General features: G+C 34.6%; 1 protein-coding gene across 1 annotated transcript in view; it reads right to left on the bottom strand.

Annotated features, from left to right (window-relative positions):
- Positions 1–12,371, bottom strand: part of LOC136025403 (1-acylglycerol-3-phosphate O-acyltransferase Pnpla3-like) — a 78,649-nt gene extending 66,278 nt beyond the window's left edge. Inside the window, exons 1-3 of the mRNA XM_065701413.1 lie at positions 12,268–12,371; positions 10,044–10,208; positions 1,629–1,741 (exon numbers count right to left, since the gene is read on the bottom strand). Coding sequence (XP_065557485.1) covers positions 1,629–1,741; positions 10,044–10,203 — 273 coding nt within the window. The 5' untranslated portion in view covers positions 10,204–10,208; positions 12,268–12,371. The remainder of the gene's footprint in view (positions 1–1,628; positions 1,742–10,043; positions 10,209–12,267) is intronic.
- Between the last annotated feature and the right edge of the window lie 7,933 nt (positions 12,372–20,304).

Here is a 20,304-nt window from a genome sequence, read left to right as displayed (position 1 = left end):
GGACCTCTTGAGAATTTTGATCAAAACGGTTATCTAAAAATGCTGATCCAACACCATAGAGGAATGAAGGGGTACCAATAACGATAGCTGGAGAGGGTTAGTTACCCCTCAAGCGCTTTCAACTCTTAAAAGGGCAGTATATCTTTAAATTTCAAATCTCTTGAATAACCACCCAATATTGTCCAAACACCCCTTCCATACGGAGTGGTCGGGTAAAAAAAAAAATGAGGGGCATATGGCTCTTTACTAAGGCAATACTGGAGGATTGCCCCTGAGTAGTTTCAAAATAAACAGAAAGATGTTTACCCAAAGACAAACTGTGCACATCATTTTCATTATCTTCGCACAAGTTATATAATCAAATTAATTTTTCCATTTAAACTCCTTTTTTACTTAACAGTCTTAAAGAATTTAAAACAATGCTTTAAATCAGACCTTAAACTGCGATAAATAATGGCAATAACTTTGATATAGAGGTAGGAAATACTTCCAAAATTCGTGGTAATAAACAGTAAGTAAGGAGCGATTCTGTCCAATAGCAACTAAAAAAAAAAAAAAAAAAATATTGGTAACAATACAAAAGAATTGTTACTATGTTGATTTGAAATATATACAAAGTTCATTAAGTTTAACGTCACCGATCAAAAGTTACGAGCCTGAGAAAACTTGCCCAATTTTCGAAAAAGGAGGGAAACACCCAAAAACTCAAGCGATCTTAACGAAAATGACACCATCAGATTCAGGATATCAGAGAATTCTACCATAGGGGCTTCAAGCAGCTAAATTAAAAAATGTACAATTTTACATTTTTGGCAATACAAAAGACCCACGGATACGTATTAATTTTTTTTTTCAGGGATGATAGTATCGAAACAGTGACCCACAGAAGATCAGGAGAGGGCTCATTTTTAACGAAAATCAAAATTTCTAGTGTCCTTTATGAGCGAACGAAATCTGGCATGATTTGAAAAACGGTTAAAAATAAATATAAAAAACCAAGTTTTTTAAGCTGAAAGCAAGGAGCAACATTAAAAATTGAAATGAACAGAAATTTTCTGTACATGAGGGGTTCCCCTTTCCTCAACCCAAGCTCTTTACGCAAACGTTTGACCTTCTGAGAAATTTTTAAAGAAATACTTCTCAAACACAAGACCCGTTGAATTTAAATGAGAATTATTTTTAAGAATTTAAAAACTCTGGCGTAAAGAGGGAGGATTTATGAAAAGGCAGGCCCCTTCATATACGGAATAATGCCAGTTCCTTTTAAGTTTTAATATTGCTCCTTACTTTCAGTTGAAAACTCGTTTTCTATTTGAATTTTTCCCCATAACACGACTTAGTACCTCTGACCCTTTTCCACTTAACCCGCGAGTTAATCTTAAATTTTGAAACCGTGCTTTATATTTTAATACCTTGGTATGCAAAAACTGACCTAACAAGTAATCCACTGACACAATTAAGGAGGAGATATCTTCAAGTAACAATATAATACTGCTACAACTAAAAATCATCACAGTACTCAACCACTTGATGTCGACAGAGCTGCAGATCCTCTCCTCCACTCCACTGAGAGATAATACATTGAAAAAATTGATAGTGGAATACTATGCTGTCGAAAAAATACATACCCTTCGCATGGTAGACCTTACATGCTCGTCGACATTTAATGACGGACTAAAAGGGCCAAGAATCTTACTCCGGGCCATAGAAGCTATTTCCAATACATCTTTCGTTATGAAATCTGAAATAAATTTCTTTTAGGATAACCTCATACCGTTGTTATGAAAAATAAAAGCTCACATTATCAGGATGCAGGTACTATAATCAGAAACGCGGGCAAACACATGATTTTTTCATCTGGAGGGGAAGGAGAGATGGTATTTGAGCTCTGATCATATAACAATAATTTAATAATTCAACAAGAAGTGCCTAGAAATTCTACAAATTTAGTATATGGGCAGGGCAATTATTTAAATCATTTTTAGTTTTTTATTTAAATTATTCAGTTATTTAATTGTTGTTAATTATTTTAACTTTTTAATTTGTTTTGCCAATTAATTCAAAATTTAATTGATAATTTTCTAACTGCGCCCTCTACTTTATTTTAACTAAAATAAATTCCAAAAATTAAAAATGATCGTAGCCGTTAGAGTATTTATTTGAAATTTTGCACTCCCAAGATTTATGAGCCCAAGGTAAGTGCCCCTCTGTCCCACCCTTTAAAACACCTCTGAACCCCCCCCCCCCCATATGTACATCCCTGACTACGATATATTCCAAGGCAATAGAGTACTCAACAACTTCTTCGGCGTGTTTTACAAGTAAACAGTAATCGTTCGAAATTGGATGTAAAGATCGAAGATACAATTACGTCAAGTGGACAGTTCTTTTTCTTGTTTGATCCCATTTTTAACTATTTTAGTCAATTAATAGTCTATTAATAGTCAATAAAATGTTTTTAATTTTCAAGATTAGGTATTTGATATAATACGTTCTGGGAGGCCAGCTTTCCATAATTCTGTTATATTTTCCATAATTTTGTCATTAATGTATTATATTTTCACCACAATTTGGTATATTTCATTCGAATTTACCTAACTTCACTTCTTTGGTGTGGTCGCTATAACATGTAAGTATCCCCAAGTAGGATACATAGAATTTAGCGAAAAAAAAAAATCCTGAATACTGAGAAAAAAGCGAATCTTTTATGCTATACATAGACCATTCATTTCTTCTTGATATGAGATAATCACAACTTTCAACCATTTAAAGATTGCTTTTCTCCCCAAAAGTCATATTTCTCAAAAGGTGACACGATTTTGTAATGTTTATACATTTTTGGCACATAGCCAGTTTGACACCCTCTCCCACCCCCCCCCCCCACCCTTCTAAAACCCAAACGGTACTTACGTCTTATAGCGACCATACTTTGTTCCTGATCTTTAATGAAACCGGTTTTCTGTGTCCATTCGGAGATAATCAGCTTAGCATAAGCGAGAAAACTACTTTGCGTATATATTTTAATTAGATATTTAATATATAGAGGTGGTTAGATTAGGTATTTGATATAATGCGTTCTGGGAGGCCAGCTTTCCATAATTCTGTTATATTTTCCACATTTATGTCTTTAATGTATTATATTTTCATCACATTTGGTATATTTCATTCGGATTTACCTAACTTCACTTCCTAAGTGAAAGGTCGCTATAACATGTAAGTACCCCCAAGTAGGATTCTCAATTCTGACCTACAAAAAAGGAACAAGATAAATCTCAATTTGAGCACTACTAAGATATCTAAATTCCAATCCAGGATAGGGTAGGTTCCAATAGGATATTTCTTCTTAAGGTATCACTAGGAACGCTTTAGGGGAACGAAACTTTCTTAGATTTTCAATAATTTTATAAAGGTAGCAGTTTCTTGAAAGTTTCAGTCATCTGGTTCTCCTACTTTCTTTAAAGCATCCAAGAAATTTGATTAGGAAAGCAGTTGTTTATACTACATTATTGTGACAAAGATCAACTCCCTCTTGAAATCCAAGATAGCCTATACTGGGATAAAACAATAGATTGAATTAAATAAATCTTTCCAGAGTTGGGTTGTATTTGAAACTGAAGTTTTTTTAAGGTTTTGAAAGCAAGAGCTTTGCCAGGAAATGCCCGATTTTTAGCTTAATATCGGCTGAAGTATTTATTTGTTGTGGGTTTGTATTAATTTTATCCTCCCCCTCCCCCCAAAAAAGCACAAGCAAAACTTAGGCTGTTTACAATTTATTCCAGTTTTTATTTTCCATTTTCTTTTACACTTCTTTTCACTTTATTTTACTAATCTTTCTTTCACTTTCCTTTTACACTTCTTTTCTTCTGGTTTACAACTTTTTTTCGTAATTAATCACCGCCATCAAAATAATTGCTTCGTAAGGGTCTGACATAGGACAATACAGTACTTTCAGTGTTGAACGGTGGAGTGTTCAGTGGGGAGGGTGATCATTCATGCCAAAATCAGAAAAGAAAGAGCCTGCAGCAATGGCTGCATGGTGGCAATCTTTTTCTGATATTCAAGGCCCATGCTAAGTTTTATATTTGGAGTATGGCACGAATGTATTATTAAAAACTCACTTCTGAAAAGATTTTATAGATAACCAAAATTTGTCTCTACAAGACACTCAAAATTTTCAAATACATGAATTTTTCAAAATGAAAAAAAGAGATGTAATTGTATGAATACGAATATTTAGAATAAATAAGAAGAATAGCGTGACGTCCCTTACCAGGGCTAAGCTTTTAGTGTTGCAGAGCATAAAATAACATTGATCCACAAAAGACAAATTATAACTCCTTCATCAGGTTGTTTTCTTAAAACCGTTTTTAAGCTAACGAATTTGTATCAGTGGTACAGCACAGGTCTTGGCCTTAAGGAAGTCGTTACTTAAAGCAATTTTTCTGAATGGCAGAAGGGTGGACATTTTTCAAATTTTTTTTTTTGGGCCACACCTTTTAGTCTTAGTGGGAAGGGAGGTCATTCATATGAATATCATAAAAGGAAGAATCCCTAGACATAATTGCATGATGGTAAACTTTTGCTGAAGGTTTTTTTTTCTAATCTTCAAAGAGATTTGAGATTCCTGCTTATGTGGTCTTTGAAAATCGTTGAATGGTGCATTTCTATCAAAATGAGATATGGACATCCGGCATCATGGGAATAGTTGGCAATAAAGATAGTTTTTCTTTAACAAGTGAAGAAATAACTTTTCTTCTCCTATAGTCTTGCCCCCCCCCCCCCAAACAAAAGGTATTGGCTTTTGCCCTCTTTATATAAAAACTGAAAAAGTATCTGGATGTTTCTAATTTCAAAAACCTCAGTATGAAATTGTTAAAGCTATGATTAAATTGTACTATAATAAAACTAAGTCCATAGCAAAGCCTTTGCCAGAAGAGATCCTGTTCTGAATCCCTCTGTACGGTCCTTCCCCCTAATTTCCAAAAAAAATCAGTTTTGACAATTTAGCGACCCGAAAAGCTCCACGAATGACACCCTCCCACAATCATAATCCAGAACAAGTCATTAATATAGTTCAGTCCTATTTTTGTGAACCCTTACAACTGAATGAAAGACCTTAAGGAAATCACTGTTGTCGCGATAGCTGCAATCTAGAAAGGAACGAACCACAGTCCATAACAAACAAAAGTTTAAAAATCCATCTAGAAAAAAAATAGTCTATCTCCGCTTGTTGCTGATTCAGGAATGGCAACCATTATTTCGGTGAATTTTGAAAATAAAATCTTATTTTGAAAACTAATTTATAGAAATTTTGAAAAAGGACCGGAAACCCTCAAAATGGCATCGAATAGAAATGTAAAGTATGTCATTGCATTTGAACTTGTCAAAATTTCCATAGAGGAAAATCACAGCCCCCAGCTTTGAACAACAAGAAAAATGGCTTTTTGTATGGGTAGCCCTAATGTGTCCTTCTTTTTCTTCACCACTAATGGGGCACTGGAGCATCAAAGAGAGCTGTTTAAGGGCTAATTTGAAAGCTACTTTGTATGCCTAATCGCTTTTTATAAATTTGACTAGAGAGCCACATCACCAAGCGCAATGTGGCACCCAAAATTTCGCTTTGGGTGCCATTTTTGGAATGGAGAAGCTGAAAATAATGAAAAGCATACTACTTTCATGGTTCAAAATCTTAGACTTGAGGTTTAGAATCCCTTTCTTGTACATTCCCCCGTTCCCAGGCCCTTGATATCTTTCATATTTTTTTTACTGACCAGCAGAACTAGCAGGCTACTGCATTACCATAGATTTTTTACCTACGCACTTTATAAATTCGTCTTTATAGCGGTTTCAGAAGTGCCATATGGCATCACAAATGACATTTGTTGGTGTCATGTCTGAAATGGAAAGGGTAACCTTAGGTTCATACACAAGAAGTTGCTGCGATAGGCAATTTTCGTCAATCGCGGCAATTGGCAATTTTCGTTGCCTTGTTGTTCACATAAGATTATCGCATCGGTCAGTTTTTTGACCGATGGGCGATTTTTGCTCCTGTGTGAACCCAGAGTAACGTACCGTCACAATCTCCATAATCGAAAACCTTAAACCTGAGTTTACAATCTTTCTTCATGTATACTCTCCCTCCCATCCCTAGCAAACCAATGAATTACGGGCTGACTACTAGAAGTACCAGGCTACTGCAACCTCGTACAGCGGTGTTAAATGACTTATTTTAAAGCTCTTGATCAAAAGATCAAAAAAGTATTTTTTTAAACGAAGCTTTGCTGATAAAAGTAAAAAGCGAAGTTGAAACTTAAAACGAACGAAAATTGCTGCTTCGCACTTCATGCAACATATTTTTGAAAACCTACTTCAAATAAACTCGCTTTTTGATTCCTTGTATATTTAGAATTCTGAAAAACTGGCATGAAAACTAAGCTTTCTTGAGTTTCTTAGAAAGTTAAAATCGCGTCGTAAAACTTATTGATTTCATGACTGGTAAAAGACTAGTAAGAGCCTTATAAATTATTTTGTCCTTGCTTTCTGCAGGCCACTTAGGATTTTTCTGCTTCTAATCCTGTTTTGTTGTGTCGGTTTAGTGTTTCCTATAAAGCGCTAGTGATTCAGAAGTCTACAATTACAATTAAGTAAGTTTACATTTTATATTGCATAAATTGCGAAGCAGTAATTTTTGTTCGTTACAAGTTTCAACTGAGCTCTTTACATTTATCAGTTGTTTTTTTTTTATTTGATGGAAGAAATATCACTTCTGTTTTCTCCATATTCAAACCATCCATATTGAAAATGAATGATAGACTGTCAAATGAATCAAGAAGGCTAATTAAGATTGAGACATGTCGTACGACCGTCTCTTAGCCAATAAACAAGCGTGTTTTGAAGGTGTGGCCATACCGTAGGTCTGGAATTATGTAAACAAATAAAATAACAAGAAAACTGACCATAGACAACAGCGACCTGTTCTATTCAGTGAAATTTAACGTCATACATTTTAGATTGTAACGGTTTTATAATCATCCAAGCATCATTACAACAAAATAATCCTAACCCCTTAAAAAGAACAGATGCTAATATTAAATCAGTATTGACTTTGAGAAAGGGGAGGGGAAGGGTATATTTGAAAAGGTGACAGTAATAATTAGGTAAGAATTGGTACGGAACACCATTCATTTTTCTAAAAAAAAATCAATAAGCTAAACTTTCATAAGAACAATTAATATAATCACTTTTTTGGTACTTGTGTATTATAGTGACCACACTCTTGTTCTTGATCTGCTGTAAAACCTGTTTCTCTGTGTGCACTCAGAGATAATTAGCTCAGCCAAAGTGAGACAAACAACTATTCAGGCATATTTTAATTTAATATTTAATATATAGAGTTGGTTAGGTATTTAATATAATGCGTTCTGGGTGGTCTGCTTTCCATAATTTTCTGTTGCAGTTTCCATAATTTTGTTACTAGAGTCTTATATTTTCATCATATTTTGGTATATTTCATTATGGTTAACCTAACTTCACTTCTTGAGTGTGGTCGCTATAATGCATAAGTACTCTTTTATTAAACCCATAGTCTTGTTAAATGGTTATCAGCCATAATCAGGGATGTAGCCTAACTGTAGTTAATCATTTAGGTTATATTAATATAATTTTTTCTTGTTGGTAAACTGGCTAATACACCCAATAAGAAAGATCACTTTTGAGTAGGACAAAGGATTACACAATAGGAATCGTCCAATGTCATAATAGGCCTGAAGCAACTACCGTTCAATAGCGTGTTTCCGCGGAACTGTAACAGGAAACAAAGAGAAACCTTTTATAGCCTAAACAAGGCTGTTGAACCGGTTATAAAATAAGTTTACCGTCGATAACCATATGTCCAAGTCTGGGATCTTCCATTTATAATTTAATTAAAAAGTAAAATTAATTAACAACATTGACACTAATATTGATGTACTCTCAAAAGACATATGAATTTGGGTAAGAATAATACACCAATTACAAATTCCCCTCCCTTCTAGCTTTTTTACGGAAAATAGTAAGTAGATCATAAAAAAAGCAATTCTTTTTTAAAGGCAACTCCAAATAAATATAATTTAACTGATGAGTATAAAATAATCTTTATTGCTTCTTTTTTTGACAGACTTGATGAAACGAAAATGTTCTTAGCTTTATCTGCAGGAACAAAGGAAAAAAACGATAAAAATTGTAGAATTGATGCAATAAAATATATCGAAACCTTTCTAATCACCAGTGAAATTAATTCGGCCGTATTTTAGGGTGACAAGAGGCCCCGAACCCAGGTTATGTCGACTGACGCAGCATATAATCAAGTTACATTTTATGGAATAGTATAGAACAAGCGAGGGGTATAGAACAAATGACAGATATAAATTTATCAGGTTTGCTTCTGTTTTAGACACATTTGATGAACTTTAAACTAAATGTTCTGAGCTTGTTTTGCAGCGACAAGAAAAAAAAACAAGAAAAATTATGAATTTCATAAACTAAGATGAATTAAAAGCTTTCTAATCACGAGTCAAATCAAATCAGTTGTTTCTAGGTTGACAGGAGGCTCCGAACCCAGTTTGTGTAGGCTGACAAAAGAGACAGTTATAGTATAGATTAGAAATGTAGAACACTCTAGAGACAAGTCTCACGATTTGTCGCATTTTCGCAAATAAGCGTCCCTGACACTTAAACTGTAAACTACCCCTTTACACCGGAACCTGTATCTAACGTAAGTCGGATCTCTGGTCCTACTTTTAATGTACACAAAACCCACGTGGAACGTAACCCCTTGGAAGGGGTGAAGTCAACTAACACAAAGAATGATGGAAGAAGAAAGAGAAGGTCTAGTCGAAGTTACAAGTGAAAGTGATAGCTTGACCTACAATTGACGGATTCGACAAAGAAGAAATAATGGCTGAATATATTTTCTATGAAATTATTTTTTCATGAGATTTTTTTTCTATGAATTATCTGTATTGCATTACATTATAAGGGCTACAGGATTATAGGTATCACAACAATGGCCCCCGGCCTTTGGTATACCATTTTTATAAGGCATGTTAAAAATTAACAACAAATAACCTTGTCAACAATACCAAATCTAATAAAACAGCAGACTGAGCAGATCTATTTTATTAGGAAAAAACAGTTTTTACATATTTTTGTCTTCTCGGCTAAAATGTTGATTCAATACTAATCCTGTTTTATATTCGCTCGTTTTAGGTTTCCGGGCTGAGATTTAAAGATTATTTTTCTTCCCAGAAGTAACAATTTTCAAAATATGAAACAATATTGCAATGTTTCTATATTTTTGGCACACAGCCAGTTTTAAGCCCCCCCCCCTAAAACCCATGCGGCACTTACGTGTTATTTCATGAAACCGGTTTTCTGTGTCCACTCAGAGCTTACCAGCTTAGCCTGACCGAGAGAAACTAATTGCGGGTATGTTTTAATTAGATATTTAATATATAGAGGTGGTTAGGTATTTGATATGCGTTCTGGGCGGCCTGCTTTTCATAATTCTCAGTTATATTTTACTTTATTTTGTTACCAAAGTATTATATTTTCATCATATTTTGGTATATTTCATTGGAATTTACCTAACTTCACTTCTTTGGTATGGTCGCTATAACACGTAAGCACCCCCAAGTAGGATACCACCATTTTCAACCACACATTGTATATCTTGGAGAGCAATGTGTACCATAGTTCCGTCACGCGTGGCACAGTCCCACAACACTTGACACATGCCACCTTTTGTAAGTGATTTCTGAAAGTCGGCACCCCCTCGTCACTTTTGGAGGCAACGCAGCGGTTGATTACTTGTTTTTTTATCTGAACCAATTTGTTTCTATAAAACTATATTATAAAAAGCACCCACAGTATTAGCAGGCACGCCAAAATGCATGGTAATTGAAAAAAAAATATATCACTCTTATTAATCCAATACTTGTATGGACACTTTTTTATAACAGCACGAAATCATTCAGCGATTCAAGAAAATGGAGTTCAGCGCTTACCTAAAGGTACATCGCATAAAAGACACGCAGCTGCCATTGCACCGGCACTTGCACCCGAAATTCGCTCAAGAAGGAGATGTGGTGCATATTTTCGAAGACAAGCCGCAACTCCAACGTGGTAAATACCCATAAAACCACATCCAGCAAATGACAAATTCATCTCAACTGCAAAGAAAAACTTTCATAACTATCTCAGAGGTATATATCCCTTACTTGGAGGGGCGGGTCTAAAATCACCAAAATTGCATTATTACGACATTTTTTTAAACAGTATTCATGTGTGATTACCTTTTATTATGAAACTGAATACTTTTTTAGCCCTTAGCCTATACATGGAAATTGTTTCAACACTAGAAATTTAAAAGTAGCCTAATTACTGAGTTATATTCAGAAAATTAGCATATCAGTTCATTATCGCACTGTTAATAAAATTATTAGTTCAAGATAATAATTAAAATCACTGTCCAAAGAACTATCTGTTTAAAAATTACTGTAAATGAGCAAGTTATAAGTCAAAAGATAAATTGACTGTCAGTTCTTTTTTTACTTTTATGCATACATTAATAATTAAAACCTCAGTAAGTCCCAAGACTGATTTAATTATGCAGGATTAAAACCTGAATAAATCTTCTCCAAGCGAATTCTAAGAAAACGGAGCAAGTTCTTAAAAAATCTTAACGGACATTTGGAATAACTTTAAAAAGATACTAAAAATTCCAGCTCAATCGAAGTAGACTAGTTGAAGTGCAAGTGACTAGAAGTCTACAGTTGTTTCTACCAGCTCTTTGCCTCCATAAAACTAAGGGTAAATATTTCGCAGTTCATATAATTGACTTACCAATAAAGTGAACATGCCATTCGATGCCTTTTTTTATGTTCTTTACGAATATAATAATCGCTTCTATCGCAAATTCAAACTTAAGCCCTTTTTGAGCTCTTAAAAATGATGAATTTTAAATTAAAGCGGTCGTTTTCGACAAAATAATACTACGTTTTCTCAGCGCCGAAATTATTTATAGTTAGGTTAGTTGGATTAGGTTGGGTTAGGTCAAAAAGTGCTCAAATTTGAATTTACGATTGAAGCAATTATTATATTCGTAAAGAACATAAAAAAGGCATCGAGTGGTATGATCACTTTATTGGTAAGTCAAGTATATGAACTGCGAAATATTTACCAAAATAAGTATGAGAAAGCTGGTCACAGTGGCATAATTTCGTCAAAATCCTGGGGAGGGGGCAAAGCTGGAGCCTTTACCTCCTAATCAAGACAAAATGACAGTGAAAAATAAAAATGAGCCATATAGTAGGCAACCACAAAGGCAAAGATAAGCTAAAAAAAAAATTTACCTATTTCTCTGGATGCTTGAACTATGCAGTCTTACCTTAGTTTTGACAAGATTTTTTCCAAAAACTAAATTTCAGCTAAAACGGCAATCAAAGGGGTAAAATCAACCTTGACTTGATGCCCACTTAAATTGGACAATCTGTCTTGGCTTTTTTCTAAAAAAAAAGCAGGGAGGGTGATCTGTGAACAAACTAGGATATAGAGGGGAAGTTGCCTCCCCCTGCCCCATGGGAAATTACGCCCCTGGCTGGACAACACATCTAAGAGGGATTTTATAACTTTAACCAATTTTTTAAAGCTATTTGTTTAGTCATTTGCTAGTTCGTATATCTCAGGGGAAGGAGGGACACCAAGGTTAATTTTGGGTTCAGCACCACCAACCCTCAAAAAAAACAAAAAAACAACCAATCATAGTGATGTAACCTAGTTTCTCTCAATTAAGAATTGGTGGCAATGATTGCTAGCCCAGTAACCTATGGGTCATCTGTTGGACAAGCCCACTGTGGTCTGTTCGTCTCAATTTTTTAAGTCATTACAAAGCGAGTCTACAATGCTGTCAACATCCCTTGAAAACTGTGAGGAGAACAGGGTCATTTGAAGCCCCCTCCCCAATCCTAGTCAAATTATTCGAGAATACGGTTTCGCATCGTCAGAAGTGACTCGGGCAAAAAATTTTCTTTGTAGGTTTATGGTATATATTTAAAAAAATCTCTGCCTAGGCCTTTCCTAGAAGATGAACATTTTCTAGGCGAAAAAAAAACTTAGGTATGTAACAAATTATCCTATTGTAATTGTAGGACTACCCCAAGCAATAAATACATAAGTTATGAGCTTACAAAAATAAAGCAAATTATAAGAGTAGACTCAATCTAAACTCACATTTCTTGTTTTAAGTGTTTTATCATTCAAACTCAGGCATAAACTAGTTGTAAAATAACATACAAATCTTTTGTCCTATTCTGTGTAATGGCTGAGGTGTGTCTATGACGCCATGCTTGTTCCCTTGCCTATTGGTTCAATTCAGAGGCGTGCGCACTTGGAACCTGATTTGTTTAATAGGAACGAAAAAAGATTAATGAGTAAGCCTATGTTATGAATTAAAAACAGAACAAAACAATATTGGCACTGGTTTTCAGGGACAATAAACTACGTCAAAGTTGAAGTATTTGAAATTGTTGAACCCACTCTTCCGATTTATTAAACATGCTGCGCAAGACTAGATTCTTTAAATTTGTGCAGAAGCTTCAACATTTCTGAGCCCTTTAGTGGAAATTCTTTGATATCCCCCCCCCTATCCTACAGTCACACCGTTTGAAGATCAGAACCAGATATAAACTCAGTGGGGGATAGAATGAGGGATGGGAACCCTAAACATAGCTCATTAAAATAGGAGTTTTTTTTCAGATCTCAGCCAAACTTATTCGACCAATTCAACATCTGTGCGGAGAAAAAACGATCCTAGTCTCTTGTCATCAAGAATGGGTCGAATGTTTCAGAATGGGTCGTCGGATCTCGACCAAATTAGTTGGAGATTCCGAACTAATACCGTGATTGTACTTTTCGGAAGTTCGGCCTCTAAGGGGGCAAGGGGTTTCTACTTTTGCCATCAGCTTGTCTACCAGAAGGTTGCGTTGTATCCCAGTCAACCTTGGTGTAAAGTAATATTTAGTGGCATATGTTTTCCAATGTTTGTAATGGAAATTAAAAATAGAGGGTTAATGGGGAGGTGGAATGTAACTGAAAAATAAATAAAAAACAAGTTTTTCAGCCCGCGCAATTTAAACAAAAAAAAAACGTTCAGAAATTAAATTAAAAGACAAAGTTTTTCAACTGAAAGTAAGGAACAGCACAAAAACTTAAAACAAACAGAGATTATTCTATATATTAAAGGGGTTGCCCCTTCCTGAACACTCGTTCTTTATGCTAAATTTTTAAGGCCTCTTAAAAATATCTTCTCATTCAAAATCAAGGGCTATTGTGTTTGGGTAATCGTTCCTAAGCAATCAGGACAAAAAGTAAAAAAATGTGTGTGTAACTTAAGCAAGTAGAATTATTTCTGTTCATTTTAAGTTTTAATGTTGCTCCTTACTTTCAGTTGAAAAAAACTCGTTTTTTCATACGCGTTTTTTTTCTCGATTTATGCCAGGGAATCCCCTCCCCTATGTAACATTTCTCCTGGAAATTTCCTCCTGACGGAAAATTCTCCTGTTGAAAATACCCCCTTTCCCTCAGAAAGTTACCCCGAAAAATTTTCGTATATTTCCGAGTAACAATTAATATATATGGACAACATGGTCAAATTACGTCACTCACAGCTCTTTTTTCAGGGACTATGGAGGGTCATGTCTATCAAAAGCATAGTTATTGAGGAGGTAATTGTATGATATAGCCCCTACCTAGTATTCTTCTAATATGTTTCTCTGAAGCTCAGTCCTAATGAAATATACCTAAATATCATAAAAATATAATACTTTAGAAACAATATATTTACAAATTAGCGAGGGGGGGGGTAAAGTAAAGAGGGTCTGGAGACCTAATGTGTCAGGTACAATTATTCTCTATATTATGAAGTAAGTATTGTTTTCTAACTTTAAACTGTCCAAATACTTTACCCCCCCCCCTCCTAATGTGCAAATATATAGCCCAAATTATATATTTTCCATCTATTCTGTCACTTTTCTTTGTTTTGCCTCACGCTAAGCTGAAAGAAACTAACGAAAAAAACCGGTTCTGTAATGTGTCAATGGGTGAACAACTTGAGCGGTAGGGCCTATATCATACAATCACCATTGGACCTTTCGAATATGCTGCATTAAATGGCTATCTTAAAATTGTGATCAAATGGGTTTGGGGGGGGCATGGAAGGGGGGCCAGCTCTACTTCAATATTTTTGGCCATTTGAAATGGGCACTAGAACCTTTGATTTCGTTCGAATGAGTTATCCCCCAATCTTCTAGGACCATTGGTTCGATACGATCACTTTTGGGATGAACATAAAAAGAACATGGAAAATATCAAGAGTCAGTTTTTTTTAAACAGTTTTTCTAAAACATGCTGTATAAGCTCCGAAGCAGTAGTTTATATTAGATTAAAGTTTCTACTTAACTCTTTACTTTTGTCAGAAAATCTTTTTTTCTTACATTAATAATGAAAGGAAGGTTGTGATTGAACGGAAGGAGAATACATTTTACGGATGAAGGAGAACAAATTGTCAAAGATTGAAATTTTGTGACATCCGTCTGAGGCCAAACAAAAAGCAGGCCGTCCCCAAATGGAGTGGGAAGAGGTTATAAAAAAGGAGGATTTAATGGTTGTTTTAAGTTTGAATTATTGTAGGATTTCATGTCTGCTCGTCTTGTGGCTCTCACTTTTCTTGAAAACTTTGTTTTCATTTTCTATTAAAATTAAAAAAATAAACAGTGCAGAAAAAGATTAGTTTGTACCATATATGTTTGTAAACTGAAGTGGAGGTTGCCGGAACTACTATTTGGAAGATGAATGTTCACATTTTCAGTGCTTACATGAATTTCAGAATTGACATCTAAAATAACTAAGCCGTTGATCCAGACTGGCCCCATTTATATCCGCTGCCAATTTTTAAGTCATGTCGGGATTGAAAAGCTACGTTCGGCAGACACAACATTCTCCGTGAGTCCTTAAGTGAAGAAGGAAGCGAACGTCCCTGCTCTAGCTGCATGCTTGTGACATGAACATACACTTACCAACAAATTTTCCCTTCTTTTTTTTTTAGCTTCGCTGACACTTGTTCAATGCATAAATATATGCTTGCCCGTGTAAAGTACTATGTAAATTGTATAACAGAGTCAACAAAACTGAACAACAAAAAGGATATACATTCCCATCACATTACTTAACTGGTTCTTCATGCGAAGAAGGAAGCATTGTTCTTGTAGCTGGTACAGGTAACCCAAGAACCTGGTCTTTTTAATAAGAAATACCTACAACTGTAAATTTTTCAGTCGTAAACCACATGCCAAATGAACGGTTGGAATATAATACTATAGAACCTTTTCATAGGCAGCGCAATAGTGGTGCTTAAGCAAAGAGCGATGTGAGCATAATGTGTTATCAGTATTATTATTTTATTTATTTTTTATTTTATTTTTTTTAGACCACGGCACTTCGAGTCGAAGGAGTTGTCGTAGAAACTTTGAAAGGGGCTCATTCAATTCGAAATTGAAAGGGTTAGTGCTCTTTTAAATAGTCGAAAGTGATTGGAGGGCAACTAACCCCCTCCCACACCCACCATTTCTCCAAACACATCCAATCAAAATTTTTAGACAGTGATTTTGGTCAACGTAGTTGAAAGACCCGGAAACTATGTCCCAAATATTTTCCCAAAATGCATCTGATAGAAATTTTTCGATGGCGAATTGTAGTCGTAAAAACTTCGAAAAAAACTTGTTTGATTGCAAATTGAAAGGGCTAGTACCTCTTTTAATGGTCTAAAGTGATTGGAGGGCAACTAACCCCCTCCCACACTCACCATTTCCCCAAACACATCCAATCAAAATTTTTAGACAGTGATTTTGGTCAACGTAGTTGAAAGATCCGGAAACTATGTCTTTGAGGATAAGAATCGCCCAGAGTCCTCAGAGCAAGGGTTGTTACGCCCTGGGGGCATATAAGGTTTATATAGAAAGGGTGATCATAAGAAACTCGAAGGGCCTCATTGGACTGGTAATCAGAAGTTTTACTACCCTCTTTAAGATTTAAAGTGAATCACCAAACACATCGCACTTTCCCAAAATGTATCTGATAGAAATTTTTCGATGGCAAATTCTAGTCGTAAAAACTTCGAAAGAGACTTGTTTGATTGCAAATTGAAAGGGTTAGTTCCTCTTTTAATAGTCAAAAGTGATTGAAGGGCAATCATCCCCCCCCCCACACCCATCAATTCCCAAAACACATCAAAATTTTGAAATTGCCATTTTGTTCAGCGTAGTTGGAAGGTCTGGAAATTATGTCTTTAAGGATGAGAGTCCCCCCCACAGCCCTTAGTACAAAGGTTGTAAACTATACCCCAAGGGCATATAAGGTTCATATGGAAAGCGTGGTCGTAAAAATTCCGAAGGGGGCTCATTTGATTGGAAATCCGATATTCTGAGTTTTTATAAGTCAAGGTGATCGAAGAGCAGCCCCTCCCCTCATGTCATATTTTCCACAAATGTATCCGATAGAAATTTTGAGACAACCATTTGTTCGAAAATAGGCCGAAAATCATATGATAAGGCCTTTGAGGTTGAGAATCCTTCAGAGTCTGGGGGTAAGGGTTGTAAGATATGCCCCAGGGGCATATAAGTTCTTAAAGGTGGGGGTGGCCGTGTGAACTGTAGAAGAGGCTCATTTGATTGAAAATGTTTAGTTCTATTTCACTTTTAAGATTTATACAAGATGGAGAGCAACTAGCACCCCGTCCCTGACATCCTCTTTTCCCCAAATGCGTTCAATAGAAATTGTGAGATAGCCATTTTCTTAGCAATAGTCTGAAAATAATATAACAATGTATTTAGGATGGACATAATCCTCCAGAGCCGATGGGCCAGAGTTGTAACTTATGCCCCGAGTCATTTAAAGTTTTTATGGAGAGGACGGTTGTGTAGACTTTGAATCGGAAGGAGCCCATTTGATTGAAAGTCTGAAGGTTTAGTACCCTTTTTAAGAATCAAAAATGAATGAAGCGCAATCAGCCCCCCAAGCCTATCATTACCAAAACATATCCGATTGAAATTTTAAGAGATCTATTTTGTTGAAAGGTTCAGTAATAATGTCTTTGGGCATGTCAACCTCCCCACGGTCCTCAGGACAAGAGCTGTATGTTAGGCAATTCGGTCACTGTTTATACATAGTATATGTTAGTGAGAAAGGTATGGCTGTTTCAAACTTTAGTTTCCAAGAAGACAAAGGGCATTCGACTGAGCCTTTCAAAGAATCGTTGAACTAAATCAAAACACGTTATGTGTATACGGATTGTCAAAAGGGTATAGCACAGGAATACCTGAGTAGATTAAGTTAGGAAATTCAGGAAATGATAAAGGATATGATAAAAAAAAACAGGAAACCAAAAAGGGATATGATCAAAAAGACTGAAAACAAAACACGTTTTAAATGTTTTTAATTTCCGAAATAACAAATTATCCAAACCTTAAGGAATACATATCAGCATATGTCAATTAAACTGACAATCCACGGCCATTTTATTCAGTAAAGTGCAAATTATGTTCTGGTCTTGAGATGGCATGAGGGTTATCAGCCTTACTCATGTCAATTTCTGCCCGTTTTTGAGTTTGACTCAGCTATTTATTGCAATTTCTGTTCGTTTTGAGTTTCATTTGTTTGTTGATAGTCATTTGTGACAGTTTTATGCTTGGAAGATTATATGACTTTATTTCTGCTCTATGGAGCAGCTAATGGAGAAGCTATATGGCTAAATGGAGCTCTTTACTTTTTGTTTGAAAAACTCATTTGGCGGATAAAAACATTTTTTAAAAGTAATTAGTATTATAAGGCAAAGTGTATATATTAAGAACCAAAATGATCTAGGACATGCCCTCAGCTAAATATTGTAGAACAACATTTCTTTGTCACATTATCATTGCCAACACTGCGCAATATTCTAGAATGCATAAATAAGCCACAAACACGATGAGGACAAACTCAACTTACCCACAAGAAACAGCCTTTCCCAGAGTCAAACAGTTCACAGTAACGAACTGTAAGCAAGGAGCGTTGCGGCTTAATAGTAGCTGAAACTCTAAGAAACAGTGTCTTGATAACAATAAATAAATCAAGAGAATTGAATGTCGATGCTTATTCAAAATATACAAAATTCATCAAGTCTAATGTTACCCATAAAAAGTTATGAACATCAGAAAATTCGCCAAATTTTTTAAGAAGCCCACAAAACATCTAGTAACTTTAATAAAAAATCACACCATCAGATTCAGCTTATCAGAAACCTTCATGTAGAGGTTTCAAGCTTCTATCAGCAAAAATGTAGAATTTTGTACTTCTTGCCAGAAGAAAGATTATGGATGGGTGCCCCCCCCCCACCCAGGGGGATCGTATCGAACTAGTTTTCCTAGAAGACCGGAAAGGGTGTTTTCGAACAGAAATTAAAAGTTCTCGTGTTATTTTTAAGTGAAGAAAATTGCAGGGCAACTAGCCCCCCTCCAACGTCCCTTTTTCCTCAAGTCATCCGATCAAAATTTCTAGATAGCTATTTTGTTCAGCATAACCGAAAGATTTATTGGTTATTGGAAAGTATGCAGATGTTTATCGGGGTTTGGGGCAGGGGGAGGTTTTCTTTGGTGGAGGGAAATTTTTATACATGTGCATATATATATATATATATATATATATATATATATATACATATATATATATATATATATACATATATATATATATATATATATATATATATATATATATATATATATATATATATATACATATATATATATATATATATATATATATATATATATATATATATATATATATATATATATATATATATATATATATATATATATATATATATATATATATATATATATATATATATATATATATATATATATATATATATATATATATATATATATATATATGTATATATATATATATATAATATATATATATATATATATATATATATAATATATATATATATATATATGTATATATATATATATATATATATATATATATATATATATATATATATATATATATATATATATATATATATATATATATATATATATATATATATATATATATATATATATACATGTGAAGACTTGTAGCCTGGCAATTAATTAGGTATTTATCAGGTGTCTTAATTTCCTGAACTTGCTGCGGGTAACCCATTTCCCATTTAAAGGGGTTGAATTTTATAGAGGGGAATGACAAGTTAAATCCATTAAAATTGTTGAATTGATATTTTTCGAAAATTTTCGTGTTTTTTGTAGAGGAGTATTTCAGTACTTGAGGTGAAAAAGAAAACAAATAATTATTATATAACTAAGGTAAATAAAAGCAACTGAGCGAGAATAATGTTGCAGCTGCTCTTTTTTCTATGCTACAGTTTATTAATCTTGCATCTGTTTCCAATGTTTGTTTTTTTTTGTTTTTTTTTTAATCGTTTGTTGGATGGGTTGTACTAGCTGCATGGAAATACGTGTGTTCGCTCAATATGGTCGATTAAGAAGACCGAAATGAAAGCTCATTTTCTTCTCTCATATAACTCTGTTTTGATGATTTTTTATCTCATACTGAATTTTGTAAAAGTAGTATTAGCAAAACGAAGTACCATCCTATTCTCCCCCCCCCCCACTTTTACACTTAGGAGCAGATTTAACTGACATCATAACAAACTACAACGCGTCAGGCGCCGTACGAAAAGATTTGCGAACTCCTTCGTACCCTTGCGTTTTCATTGTGATTGTATATGTAGCTAATTTAGCTTTCATTTTTAGAGTACTAAAATAGTCCTGTGGTGGCGGAGTGGGTTTGATCACAGGTTGGTAATGCGGGACCCAACGGTGGAACTCAGCTGTAGCAACTCACTACGGGGCTCATGGAATGACTTTGTCAGTAAAGAGACGCCCTCAACCCAATGCATACATAAATGTGAATATATGTATGATTGACAATAGATTAGAATCAACATTAGTTTTCTCAATTGATACCACAGCAATTAGTTTTTTTTTGTAAATTTATTGTCTGTATGTTGCCAGTTGCACAAAAATACGTATGTGTACTAATTCCCATTCTGGGACAATGAAGAAGACCAAATGACCCAAGACCAAAACAATTTTTTTTCTGTTTAATATAAATAACGATTGAAAACATGTAGTCTAAACTTACTTTTGAATTAATTTTGTA

Source organism: Artemia franciscana, chromosome 3 (genome assembly GCF_032884065.1).
Source record: "Artemia franciscana chromosome 3, ASM3288406v1, whole genome shotgun sequence".
In the NCBI taxonomy this organism is placed as follows: Eukaryota; Metazoa; Arthropoda; class Branchiopoda; order Anostraca; family Artemiidae; genus Artemia; species Artemia franciscana.
The sequence above is the reverse complement of the archived record's forward strand: the minus strand, read 5'-3'. Positions and strand labels throughout refer to the sequence as shown.